General features: G+C 47.1%; 1 protein-coding gene across 2 annotated transcripts in view; it reads left to right on the top strand.

Moving 5' to 3' along the window:
• RNF213 (ring finger protein 213) overlaps positions 1-12,738 on the top strand; it is a 143,431-nt gene that overhangs the window by 74,849 nt on the left and 55,844 nt on the right. For both annotated transcript variants that reach the window (XM_016194823.2, XM_016194821.2), the window contains 5 exons: positions 1,072-1,237; positions 6,426-6,643; positions 8,179-8,319; positions 8,407-8,571; positions 10,111-11,251. In XM_016194823.2, coding sequence (XP_016050309.2) covers positions 1,072-1,237; positions 6,426-6,643; positions 8,179-8,319; positions 8,407-8,571; positions 10,111-11,251 — 1,831 coding nt within the window. The remainder of the gene's footprint in view (positions 1-1,071; positions 1,238-6,425; positions 6,644-8,178; positions 8,320-8,406; positions 8,572-10,110; positions 11,252-12,738) is intronic.

Genomic DNA, 12,738 nt, shown 5'->3' with positions numbered 1-12,738 from the left:
CTAGTTTCATCCATTTTTATACCAAAGGGCACAACATCATCCTTTTGATCAAAGAGTAATATTCCATGGAATATAATAGACAATATGATGGACATTTAGGCTGCTTCCACTCTTTGGTTATTGTGAATAATGTAGCTGTGAACATAAGGGTGCACATGTCCCTTCAAATTGATGTTTGGGTGTCCTTGGATAAATGCCTAAGAGTGCTGAGTCATAAGATACTTCCATTTGTTTGTTTAAGGTCTCTCCTTACAGCCTGCCCAAGTGGCTGCACCAATTTATAGCACAGCATTCAGCATCGTACACATGCATGTGTGAATCCCTAACCCCTAACTGGGCCACTGCTTTGGGTCTTTTTTTTTTTTTTTAAGATTTTATTTATTTATAATGAGAAAGATAGGCAGAGAGAGAGAAAGAACCAGACATCAATCTGGCACATGTGCTGCCGGGGATCGAACTCAGGACCTCATGCTTGAGAGGCCAAAGACTTATCACTGCTCCACCTCCCAGACCACTGCTTTGGGTCTTTATTTACATACTTATTTATTTTTTATAGGTATCAGGGCTATCACTGGGGCTTGGTGCCTACAGGATGAATCTGCCATTCCTGAAAGCCATTAATTTTTTTTTTTTAAACAGAGAGAAACTGAAAGAGATAGAGAGGAGAGAGAGAAAAAGAGACACCTGTAGCCTTGCTTTACAACTCATGAAGCATCCCTGCTGCAGGTGTGGACCTGGGGCTCAACTCCAGAACCTTGCATGTGGGAACATTTACACTCCTGGTAATGTGTGCTGTCATCTACCCATGGGTCTTTGGTTTTTTTATAGACCAGGAGAAATGCTGTGCACCTGGCAGGATGCTCGTGGAAGCTGCTTTGCAGGATGCCAGGAGTAGAGGAACAGTAGTGCAAATGATGAAGGGTGGGAGGGTCAGTGACAGAAAGGCACTGTCCCCATCCAGATACAGAGCTTGGTGTGTCTGTTGTCCCAGCTTCTGGGGGAGAAGGAGAGGGGATAAGGCCTGGGGCTCTTGGTCCCCGGTTCCAGCTACAGGTGTGTTTTGTCACACAGGCTGACCACTTCGCTGAGTTTCAGCATGAAAAGCTGACCTGCATCAACCGGCAGCTCATCTGCGCCCGAAAGCTGCTGCAGGACATCACAGAGCCCCGGTACAGGTGTCTGGACGAGCTCACCCGCAGCAAGGAGTTCATCAGCTGGGTCCAGGAGACCCTGGAAGGTAGCTCCCCTGCCCGAGGCTCCTGGAGTGTGGTTCCCAGAGGGGTCACAGCTGCAGGGAGGGGTAGTTCCTAGACCCTGTGGCCGTACGCCATGTGGAGCGTGGAGGGCTGCTGCCCAAGACTCTTCGGGGCCAGTGTGCCTCATGTGCTGACATGACATTGATTTCCCAGGCCACTCTCCCCCATTGCAAAAGCTTGCCATGAATGGCTGTGGATCTGTTTCTTTTAAATCTTCCTCTCTCCTCCTCCATTCTTAGCTCTTTTTAAAAATTTGATTTTATTTATTTTGGATAATGATAGAGACATTGAGAGGGGAAGGGAAAGCAGAGAGAGCCTGAGAGTGAAAGTGAGAGACTTGCAGCACTGCTTCACCACTTGTGAAGCTTCCCTCTTGCAGGTGGGGACCAGGGGCTTGATCCTGAGCCCTTGAGTATGGTAACGTGCACTCAGCCAGGTGCACCACTGTCTGGTCCCTTCACCCTTAGCTCTTTTCTCTGGTGGCATTTCACTAATGGACAAGAAGATGGGTCAAGTGATGGTATACCTATAGTAGAGCACACATGTTACAATCTCTCTCTCTTTCTCTCTCTCTCTCTCTGTTTTCCTCACAATTTCTCCCTGTCTATATAATAATAATAGGCATGAAGAGCTCTTAACCACCAAGTTGGTGATGCTTGATTGTTCTAACCAAAGCTGCCAGCTCTGGCTCAGTTTTCTTGTTGTGAATCTCAAGAGGGGAGGGGCACAGCTAGGTCAGGATCCTCAGTGGGCCCATACCACTTTGACCTTGAACTCTGCTCCATTCTGATGCTTGGCATTTGACTAGTAAGTAGTGCAAAGAGAATTAATCTGTTTAATTTCTTTTTCTTTTCTTTCTTTCTTTTTAAAGTTTTTATTTATAAAATGGAAACACTGACAAGACCACAGGATAAGAGGGGTACAATTCATGCCACTGGAACTCCATATTCCATTGCCTCCCCTAAGAGCTTTCCTATTCTTTATCTCTCTGGGAGTATGGGGTGCAAAAGGTGGAAGGTCTGGCTTCTGTAATTGCTTCTCTGCTAAACATGGGTGTTGGCAGGTCGATCCATACTCCCAGCCTGTCTCTCTCTTTCCCTAGTGGGGCATGTATCTGGGGAAGCGGGGCTCTAGGACACATGGTGGGGTTGTCTATCCAGGGAAGTCCAGTTGGCATCATGGTAGCATCTGGAACCTGGTGGCTGAAAAAGAGTTAAGATATAAAGCAGAGCAAATTCTTGACTAATCATGAACCTAAAGGTAAGAATATTGTGGATGGAGATTTGGAGTTTTCCATTTTGGAAAACGCTATTAGGTCTATTTTAGGTATATTCCAAGAGGCCCATGACCCAAGTAGTTTTTGCCTACACCTGACATCTAATATGCAGGTGAACTAAGCTATTGTCTGGGGGGATGGTGTCACTGTTGGAAAAAGGACCAGAAAGCTGGGTATCTGTTTAATTTCTATGTAATTTCTTATTACATATAAGGGGAGTCGAGGGGGGGGAGAGGAAGGAAGAGACAAAGGAAAAGGGAGAGAGAAACCAATCAGCATTCCAATACACACAGGTCCAGGGACTGAACAGGAACCTTAGGCATGCTAGTCTGATGCTCTTCCAGTTGAGCTGTTTCTCTAGCCACATTGTCTCCATTTTATTTATTTATTTTTTAATATCTTTATTGGGGGATTAATGTTTTACAGTTGACAGTAAATACTTTGTACATGCGTAACATTTCTCATATTTCCATGCAACAATATAACCCCCACTAGGTCTTTTGCCACCCTGTTCCAGGACCTGAACTCCCACCACCCCACCCACCCACCTCTTTTACTTTGGTGCAATACACCAACTCCAGTCGAAGTTCTGCTTAGTGTTTTCTCTTCTGATCTTGTTTTTCAACTTCTGCCTGAGAGTGAGATCACCCCATATTCATCCTTATGTTTCTGACTTATTTCACATAACAAGATTTCTTCAAGCTCCATCCAAGATGGCATGAAAATGGTGAAATCACCATTTTTTTTCTCTGAAAATGTTCAATAGTTCTTTATCTATCTCTTCATTTAGCTCCTTTATTTCCTTTTTTTAAATATTTATTTGTTGCCCTTGTTGTTTCATTATTGTTGTTATTGATGTCATTGTTGTTGTATAGGACAGAGAGAAATAGAGAGAGGAGGGGAAGACAGAGAGGGTGAGAGAAAGATAGACATCTGCAGACTCGCTTCACTACTTGTGAAGCAAACCCTCCTGCAGGTGGAAAGCCAGGTGCTCAAACCAGGATCCTTACGCCAGTCCTTACGCCAGTCCTTGTGCTTTGTGCCATGTGCGCTTAACCCGCTGTGCTACCGCCCGACTCCCTCCTTCATTTATTTATTGATTTTCTGCCTGTATGATCTGTCAAGTTGAGAGAGTGGGGTGTTGAAGTCCCATACTATTACTGTGTTGCTGTTAATATATTGCTGTAGCTTTTTCAGCAGATGTTTGATGTATTGTTTAGATGGCCTCTCCTTGGGTGCAAAGATGTTGATGATCATTAAATCCTCTTGATTGATTAATTTTTTTGAGCACTAAGTAATATCCATCCTTATCGTTTAAAATTTTATTTATTTTAAGGTCTATCATGTCAGATATGAGCATAGCTATTACTGCCCTTTTTTTGAGGTCCATTAGCTTGTAGGGTAGTTTTCCAGCCTTTCACTTTGAGTCTGTGTTTGTCTTGTGGAGTTAGGTGGGATTCCTGTAGAGAGGGTTGTATTTTATGATCCATATTCCTACTCTGTGCCTTTTAATAGGTGAATTCAGGCCATTAAAATTTATTGATATTATAGATTGAACATATTTTAATGCCATTATTATAGATTTTTAGAATGTTCTGATATATGGCATATTTATGGTAATCTGACTTTATAGAAGACCTTTCAGAACTTCTTTCAGGGCAGGCTTAGTGATAGTTGATTCTTTTTTTTTTAATATCTATTTATTTATTCCCTTTTGTTGCCCTTGTTGTTTGTAGTTATTATTGTTGTCATCGTTGTTGGATAGGACAGAGAGAAATGGAGAGAGGAGGGGAAGACAGAGAGGAAGAGAGAAAGATAGACACCTGCAGACCTGCTTCTCTTCTGGACTGTAGTGTTTGTGTGGAGAAATCTGCTGCTAATCTTATGGGTTTTCCTCTGTAGGTTACTTTGTTTTTCTCTTCCAGCCTTCAGGATCCTTTTTTTATCCTAATTCCTTTTCATTCTAAATATGATGTGTCTTGGTGTCTTTATGTTTGGGTTAAGTCTGTTTGGGACCCTCTGGGCTTCTTGAACCTTTATGTCTTTTATGTTGTCTAGACCAGGGAAGCTCTCAGCTACTATATCCTGTAGAATGCTTTCTTCCCCTCCCTCTCTTTCTTCCTCTGGTAGGCCTATAATGTGTATATTATTTCTTTTGAAGTTATCCCATATCTCTGTTGTTGTTTTCAGTATCTCTTAATCTCTTTTTGAGGTCTCTTACTTCTTTCTTGTTTCTCTAATTCATCCTCAATTTTGCTAATTCTGTTTTCTGCCTCATTTATTCTATTTATTCTCTTTCCCCTCTGTTGTTTTCTGTAGCTCATCTATTTTGTTACCTTGTTCTGATACTGTATTAGCTTGTTCAGCTAGGTGTGTTCTTAGCTCAGCTATTTCAGCTTTCAGCTCTCTAATTACCTCAAGATAGTGCTTTCTTTCAGAGACTTGTTGTTTCTGCATTTCTGATGATAATTCTTTCAAACTCTTTACTCACTCCTGGACTAATTCCTTAGCTAATGTTTGGTTGTTGATCTCATTATTCTATGCTTCAGCCTTTAGGGGGCTTTTAGTTGGACTTTTGTTCTAGTTAATTTCTCCTTGGCTTAACCATTATTATAGTGTGTTATGAGGTCCTTCTCTCATTACTTTCAGTCCACTGATCACTCTTGCCTGTATTGACTTGTGTCTAAGTAAGGTAGTTAAAGAGTTAACAGTTGTGGAAATTAATAGTTGTTTTAATGTTATCTCAACCCCTGAGGTGAAGGACAGTGGCTGTTAAAGCCTCTTTTGTTCTTTTTCTTCCCTATAGGCTATGAAAGCCTGAGGGCTTTTAAACTATAAGTAGGCTTCTTAGCTTAATCACTCTCTCCTGACCAGGAGATAAATCAGGGTGGGGGAGAGATAGCACAGTGGTTATGCAAAGAGACTCTCACACCCCAAGGATCCAAAGCTCTGGGCTCAATTCAGCTTCTCTGCCAAGTCAGGCAGCACTGCTGGGCCCTGTGAGTTTCTAAACAAGTCTCACTTATAGTCTAGGTTTTGAGGCAATTATTCACCAAGTTCTCATCAGGAGAACAATGTGGAAGGGCTCCCACTATACAGCCCCACTGCTAGACCACTGGGGTGTAGATCTTCTCCTGAGTTTCCTGGTCAGTTCTCTGTTCCCAGATGCCAGCACAGGGATTCCCCCTGCTGTTCCAGTCTCTAAGGGTAGTTGCAAATGAAGACTCAGTTGCATTTGATGAGCCTTAGCAGAGTCCTCTCCTCCTCTCAGCAGTCTTTTTGTTGGTAAAACAGACTAGAGGTGGCTCCTCAACTGGCAAACTGCTAGACTGTTGCCAGATGCTTGGGAGTAGATATGGACTTTAAGCCCCTGGAATCACTCTTTAAGCTCCTCTCTGTCCATGAGTGTTTGCACTCACTGGTGACTTAGTGTGTTCCCAAAGTAGTCCTGGTCTCGTCTTGTTGCAGTTTCAGGTTATCTTTGATATTCTTTGTTCTTTAGAGAAGTTTCTCAATGGGGTAGAGCTGGAGGTTTGGGCAGAGTTGTGGTCTCTGGATGCTCTCATGATTTGGTGGGTTCCCAAAGTCATTCTAGTCCTGTCTCCACATTATCTCCATTTTGTACAGTTAATTGTGCACCTATTTTCAGGCAGCCTTGGGAGGAGCATGGGCATCTGGGCTCTTCAGGGAGTTCCACGAGGGCTAGTGAAATGGACATCACCTGCCAAGGACCAGGTGTCAGGGCAGGTGTCTCTGATTCTTGATGAAAGCAGAAAGTAGATAAAGTCCTGAACACCTGCTGCATAGCCACCTATGGCTTCGGGAATCATCCTGCCACTGGCTAAGCCTGGTGACCGACACCTCAGACCTTAAACATCTTTCTCCCTACTCAGGCATAACAGACCTGAAGGTATTTGTGGACTTGGCCTCCATCTCAGCAGGCGAGAACGACATTGATGTGGACCGTGTGGCCTGCTTCCATGATGCCGTGCAGGGCTACTCCTCCCTGCTTTATAAGCTGGACAGCCACTCAGGCTTCAACGAGCTCACTGACCAGCTTCAAGAGCTGTGGAAGGCTCTGGAAAATGACCAGAGCCTGCCCAACAAGCTGGTATGTGGCTTCCAGCTCCAGGGCAGGTGGTATGTAAGGGAAGAATCCTAATAATCCTAATAATGCCCTAGTAGGGGCATCCATGGGTATTATCACACACCCAATGGGCAGCTTGGGGCAGCCACTCAGAGGGAAGTGGGGAACAGCTCTTCTTCATGTATGAAAGTGCTTCCTCTCCCTCACAGTGGAAATCAGGATATGAAATTTGCAGGTAAATCAGAGTCACTACTGTGTGCCACTAAAGTGGCTGAGGGGTTGGGAGACAGCTCACCTGGTAGATTGCCCACTTTACCATGTGTGAGAACCAGACTTCAAGGCCCAACAAGCTCCATGAGAGAACCTGCCTGAGGGAAGCTTCAGGAGCAATGGAGCAGTGCTAGGGTCTTTCTCCTCTCCCTCTCTCTCCCCCTTTATCTAAAAATGAAGGGGGAGTCTGACAGTAGTGGTGGATTTGTATGAGCATAGAACCCAGTGATAACCCTGGTGGTGGCAAAAATAATAAATAAGTAAATAATAGATATATATAGGTGACTTCAGCTCAGAGTCAGTGCTATTCCCAGAAATACAACAGTTGCAGCTTTAGTTCTGGTATTTTCTGGAATTTCCCATGTGCCCCACAGTTGCTGTGGATAGAGTTTACTGTCAGAACTATGAGCGAGGCAGTGGTAGACAGCATAATGGTTCGCAAAGAGACTCTCATACCTGAGGCTCCAGAGTTCCAAGTTCAACCCCCCTGTATAAACCAAAACTGAGCAGTGCTCTGTTAAGGAAATAAAAAAAAGTATGAGCATTTCCCACTCTTTCTTGCTTACTTGCTTTCTGTCTTTCATTTTATCTTTTACTTATTTATTAATCTTTTTGCCACCATGGTCACTATTTTTTCCATTTTATACACATTAAGATTTATTTACATGACATTAGAATTGTGATATTGTAATATCACCTCTGGTGGTATCATTTATATAATCATGAGAGAAAAGGAGAAAATGATACCACAGCTCTTGGCAGCCTTTTTTCCTTTTCTTTTTGATAGTGAGTAAAAAAAAAAAATAATAAGGAGGGAAATAAAGACACAGAGAAAGAAACACCTGCACCACTGCTCCAAGTGCCGATGAGGCTTCCCCCTTGAAGGAGGGGATTGAAGCCTCAAACCTTGTGTAGTATGGGCCCTTGTGCATGGTAACTTATGCACTATCCTGGCTAAGTCACTGCCCAGTCCTGTGTGAGGCTTTACAGTCCAATCAAATTGGACACCGTGGTCAAGCGACTCCTGGACATTCAACAGAATCATGGCCAATCCCCAGAGCCAAGCTTGTATCTGAAATATGAGCAGGCCCCCTTGCCTCAAGCCTGGACACAGGTGTGGCTGAACACGGGGGGGGGGGGGGGGGGAAGCCATTCCTGAGTGACACCACATGGCAAGTGTTCAGAGAGGTCCAGACCGCCTGGCCCCAGGGTAAGGACACAGGTGGCCAGCTCCCCAGCTAGACAAGAGCTGTCAGGTCTCAAACCTCGTGGTTCTCCCCTGTCCTCAGCGGGACTCAGCCCGGAGCCTGGAGTGGTTGAAGACGGTGCGGGATAGCCACGGCTCGGTGGAGCTCTCCTCCCTGTCCCTGGCCACAGCCATCAATAGCCGGGGCATCTATCTGATCCAGGCCCCTGCCCATGGCCAGCAGGTGAGCCTCCTCCACCTGTGTGTGTCACACCTGTGGGAGCTGGTGCCCTCCTCCAGAACACGACTTCTAAGTGTTGCCCTCCCGCAGATCTCCCCTGACACAGTCGTGCACCTAGTGCTACCCGAAAGCCATGGGGTGCAAGAGCAGATGCGGGAATACTCTCTGGAGGAGCTGAAGGAGCTGCTCAACAAGCTGATGCTCATGTCTGGCAAGAGGGAGCACAGCAATGTGGAGGTGGAGGTGTTCTCAGAGGTGAGGCATCAGAGGCCTGGGAGGTGGCCAGGGCCCTTCTGCTCCCACAGAGGCCTCCAGGTGCTGGGCAGCCATGGGGAGTGGGGGCGAGGCCCTCTGCCTGCTAGGAGCCAGGGGGCTCTGAGACAGTAGAACAGGGAGTAGGTGGGGGCCCCAAGGTATTCCAAGTGGGACAGGCTGTGGTGTTGGGTGCCAATCTCAGGACCCAGATGATAGTTTTCCAGTTAGCTTACAGCACAGAAGAGATGAACCAGTGAAAAGTTTTAGAAAGAACTTACATTGTTTCATTTTCTCTGGACACCATCAAGAATCCAAAAGTAGCGCTGTGTGGTGCTACACTTGGTTGAGCACATGTTACAATGTGAAAGGACCCAGGTTCAAGCCTCCAAAGCCTCTGGTACTGACATGGAGGGGGGAAGTTTTGCAAATGGTGTGGCAGTGCTGCAAGTGTCTCTCTACCTCCTTCTTCCCTCTCAATTTCTGACTGTCTCTATCCAATAAGCAAATAAAGATAATACACACACATACAAACACACACACACATCCAGAGTGATGAGGCTTTAGTGATTAAAAAAAAAAAAAGAATCCAAAAGCAGGTCCAGGTGATGGTTCACCTGGTGGAGCACACACATTATCATGTACAAGGACTCAGGTCCAAGTCCTGGGTTCCCACCTGCAGGGTCAAGGAGAAACTTCTCTCTTGTTCGAGTGGTATCTCTCTTCTACTTTAACTCTCTCTGATTCTCACTCTAGATTTAAAAAAAAAAAGCCACTGGGAATAACCCTTGTGGCCCAAACAAAACAAAAAAAGATAAACTTCCATGGATAGTGGAGCTTTACTCTCTCCTTTCTTCCCCTCCCCACCCTCCATACCCTCAGCTTTCTCATTTAAAAAAAAAATTTTAAGTCATCGTTCATTAAAATCAAGTCACCATAATGATGAAAGACACTGGCTTAGGTTACTTACTGTGTTTCATTGCAGGGTTTTCCCTTTAGCATTCAGCTGTACTTTATAATGATAGATATCCTTTCCCTCCTTATTTTTTAAATTTTTAAAAATATTTTGTTTACTTTGTATGGAGACAGAGAGAATATGAGAGAGAAAGGGGAGACAGGGTGATAGAAAGAGAGAAATCTACAGCCCTACTTCACCATTCATGAAATTCCCCACTTCAGGTGGGGACTGGGGGCTTGAACACAGTTCCTTGCACATACTAACATGCTCTCTACCAGGTATGCCATTACCCACTCTTGTTTATTTTAAGGTTTACTTACCAATTACCCACTCTTGTTTATTTTAAGGTTTACTTACCAATGATCAGGGGAAAGAGAGAGAACCAGAACTTGAGCATGAAGCGAACAACCACACTATTCCTTGCCCACACCAGCCAAGGTGGGAAGAGGATGTGGGACACACACACCAGGAGCTCTAGCCAAACATAACACACACACACACACACACACACACACACACACACACACACACGTGCCCCTTCCCTCCCTGCTGCTCTCATAGCTGGCTCGCTACTGCCCCTGCAGGTGTTCTGTGGTGTACAGAGGTTGGTGCAGGCCTTCATCCACCTCTACTCAGCTGGGAACCTGCTTTTCAGGGCCTGGACAGCAAAGGTACAGTGCTCCCCCCGGGAGGGCTTAGTGGTGCTGGATTTCCACGTGAGGATGCTGCCACAGCTGTCGGAGCACGGGCCAGTGACAGAGCTGCTGCAGGCCGTGTGCCGTGAGCTGGAGGCTTTCCTGCAGCGCTGGCAGAGCTATGTAGCACAGAAGCGTGCCCAGCACTTCTATCTCAACTACTACACAGCCGAGCAGCTGGTGCTCCTGAGCAGGGAGTTGGGCCAGCAGCCGCCCAGCCAGGGGGCCCTCACCATGCTGAGCTTTGTGCTGGAAAACTGCTCACCCAGGGATGTGGCCAAGGCCTGTGGGGCCTCGGGCAGCCAGGCCTCAGCCTCACAGCGGGAGAAGGTGGTAGAGGCGCTACTGGGCCAGGGCGGCCTGGCGGCCCAGCTGCAGGAAGTGCTAGGCCAGTCCCTGGAGTGCATGGGCACCTTCCTGCCCACCTGCCTGGATCTGGGTGTCCTGGGTCGCAGCCTGGAGTGCCTGGCCAAGATGGGCGGCCCCCCAGTGAAGCGCAGGCTGCCCAAGGGCCTGCAGGCTGGCCGGCCCAACCTGGTGGCCTGTGGCCCCTCAGAGCTGCTGCTGGCTACCCTAGCCATCTACATGCAGAGCCCAGAGCAGCCGCTGCCCAGCTACAGTGAGGTGTTGCTGTGCCAACCTGACACCACTTTTGAAGAGGTGGAGCTGCTGTTGCGTCGCTGCCTGAGCCCTGGTGCGCCCGGCCACCGCCTGTACTGTCTGCTGTTTGCTGAGCGGCTGGGCTTTGAGGTGGGCTGCCAGGCTGAGCGGCTGCTGCAGCAGCTGTGCTCACAGCCCCACCGCGAGGACTACCAGCTGGTGCTGCTGTGTGAAGGCGAGCGTGAGCGCGGCTATCTGCCCTCAGCGCTCAGCCAGTACAAGGTCCCCGTGGTGCCCCAGAAGCCCCTGCACACCCTCCAGGACTATTTGGCGCGCCACTTCCAGGTCCCTGAGGAGATCTACTCGGCTGCCTCTGTGTTCAGGGATCGGATGTGCGTGGGCATCGTGGCCTCCAAGAGAGCGGGGGTTGGTAAGACATCTGGGGTTGGAGGGAGGCTGGCTCTCCCAGGGGGACCCCTGGGCCCTTCCCTGACCAGCACTGGGGACCCCGGAATGGGAGGTGTGTGGGGGTGCTGGTGGCAGGGGTTGGCGGGCATCTTTCTCCCCAGGTTTCTGTTCAGCGGTTCTGGGGGCCACCTGCCTCTACTCTGCATCTTCTCAAAAGTTTTATTTATTCATTCATTTATTTACTATTTATTTTGGCTGCCACCAGTCTTTTATCACTGGGTCTCAGGACTTGTGTGATGACTCCAGCACCCCTGTGGTCATTTTCTTTCTCTTTATTTTATTTTATTTTTTTGCCTCCAGGGTTCCTGCACTATGAATCTACTGCTCCTGGAGGCCGTTTTCCCCCTTTTTGTTGCCCTTGTTGTTTCATCATTGTTGTTATTATTATTGTTGTCATTGTTGTTGGATAGGACAGAGAGAAATCAAGAGAGGAGGGGAAGATAGAGATGGGGAGAGAAAGACACCTAAATACCTGTTTCACCATTTGTGAAGCGACCTCCCTGCATGTGGGGAGCCATGGGGCTTGAACTGGCATCCTTATGCTGGTCATTGCACTTCACACCGTGTGCACTTAACCTGCTGTGCCACCACCCGACCCCCTTCTTTCTCTTTCTTATAGAGACACAAATAGAGCAAGAGAAGGGGGATGAGAGACAGGGAGAAGGAAAGACACCTGCAGCACTGCTCTGCCTCTTAGTGGTGACAGGAGGAGGGGGGTTGAACCCTGGTCACTCTGCTTGGTTATGTGTGCACTCTACCAGGTGCGCAACCTCCTGACTCCTTCCTTCTCTCTCTCTCTTTCTTTCTTCCTTCCTTCCTTTCTTTCAAAGAAATGAACCTCCATTAGTAGGTCAGGGAGGCCACTCTCTGAGTAAGGCTGTGGTTTGCTTTGCCCTTGGCTCAGGTTCAAGAGCCGGCACTACACAGGAGGTGCTGTGACAAATGGAGGCAGTCCCAGTGCTATGATATCTCCTCTCTATCTGCCTTTGTCAATATGATGTCTCTTCTCTCTGTTTCTTTATTGGAATGAAAAAGTAGCTTGGGGCAGTGAAAGAACGCATGAATAAAGCTCCAGTACTGTGATGGTGGTGGGGGGGGCAGAGAAAAGACTGGGTCTGGGAGATTGCATAGTGATTATGCAGTCTCATACCTAAGGCACCAAAAGTCTTGGGTTCAATTCCTAGAATCAGCATAAGCCATAGCTGAGCAGTGCTCTGGTGAAAGGAAAAAGGTCAGAAGAGGAATGGGAAGGGGAGGGGAGGGGAAGAAAAAGGGAATGAGAAAAGAACCTCCCTAGTCAGTATGGGTTGGTGGAGGTGGTAAGAGTAGAGAAGGTGCAGTGACTTTCTCATAAAAAGAAGTGAATCCTCCCACCATGCAACATAGCCTTCTGCTCTGTGGATTTGGTCCCTCTTTCCCTCCCTGCACACCACCTGCTGTGAGCACATG

This window comes from Erinaceus europaeus, chromosome 14 (assembly GCF_950295315.1).
Source record: "Erinaceus europaeus chromosome 14, mEriEur2.1, whole genome shotgun sequence".
NCBI classification, from domain to species: domain Eukaryota; kingdom Metazoa; phylum Chordata; class Mammalia; order Eulipotyphla; family Erinaceidae; genus Erinaceus; species Erinaceus europaeus.
Note: the sequence above shows the minus strand (reverse complement) of the source record. Positions and strands in the feature narration are given on the sequence as shown.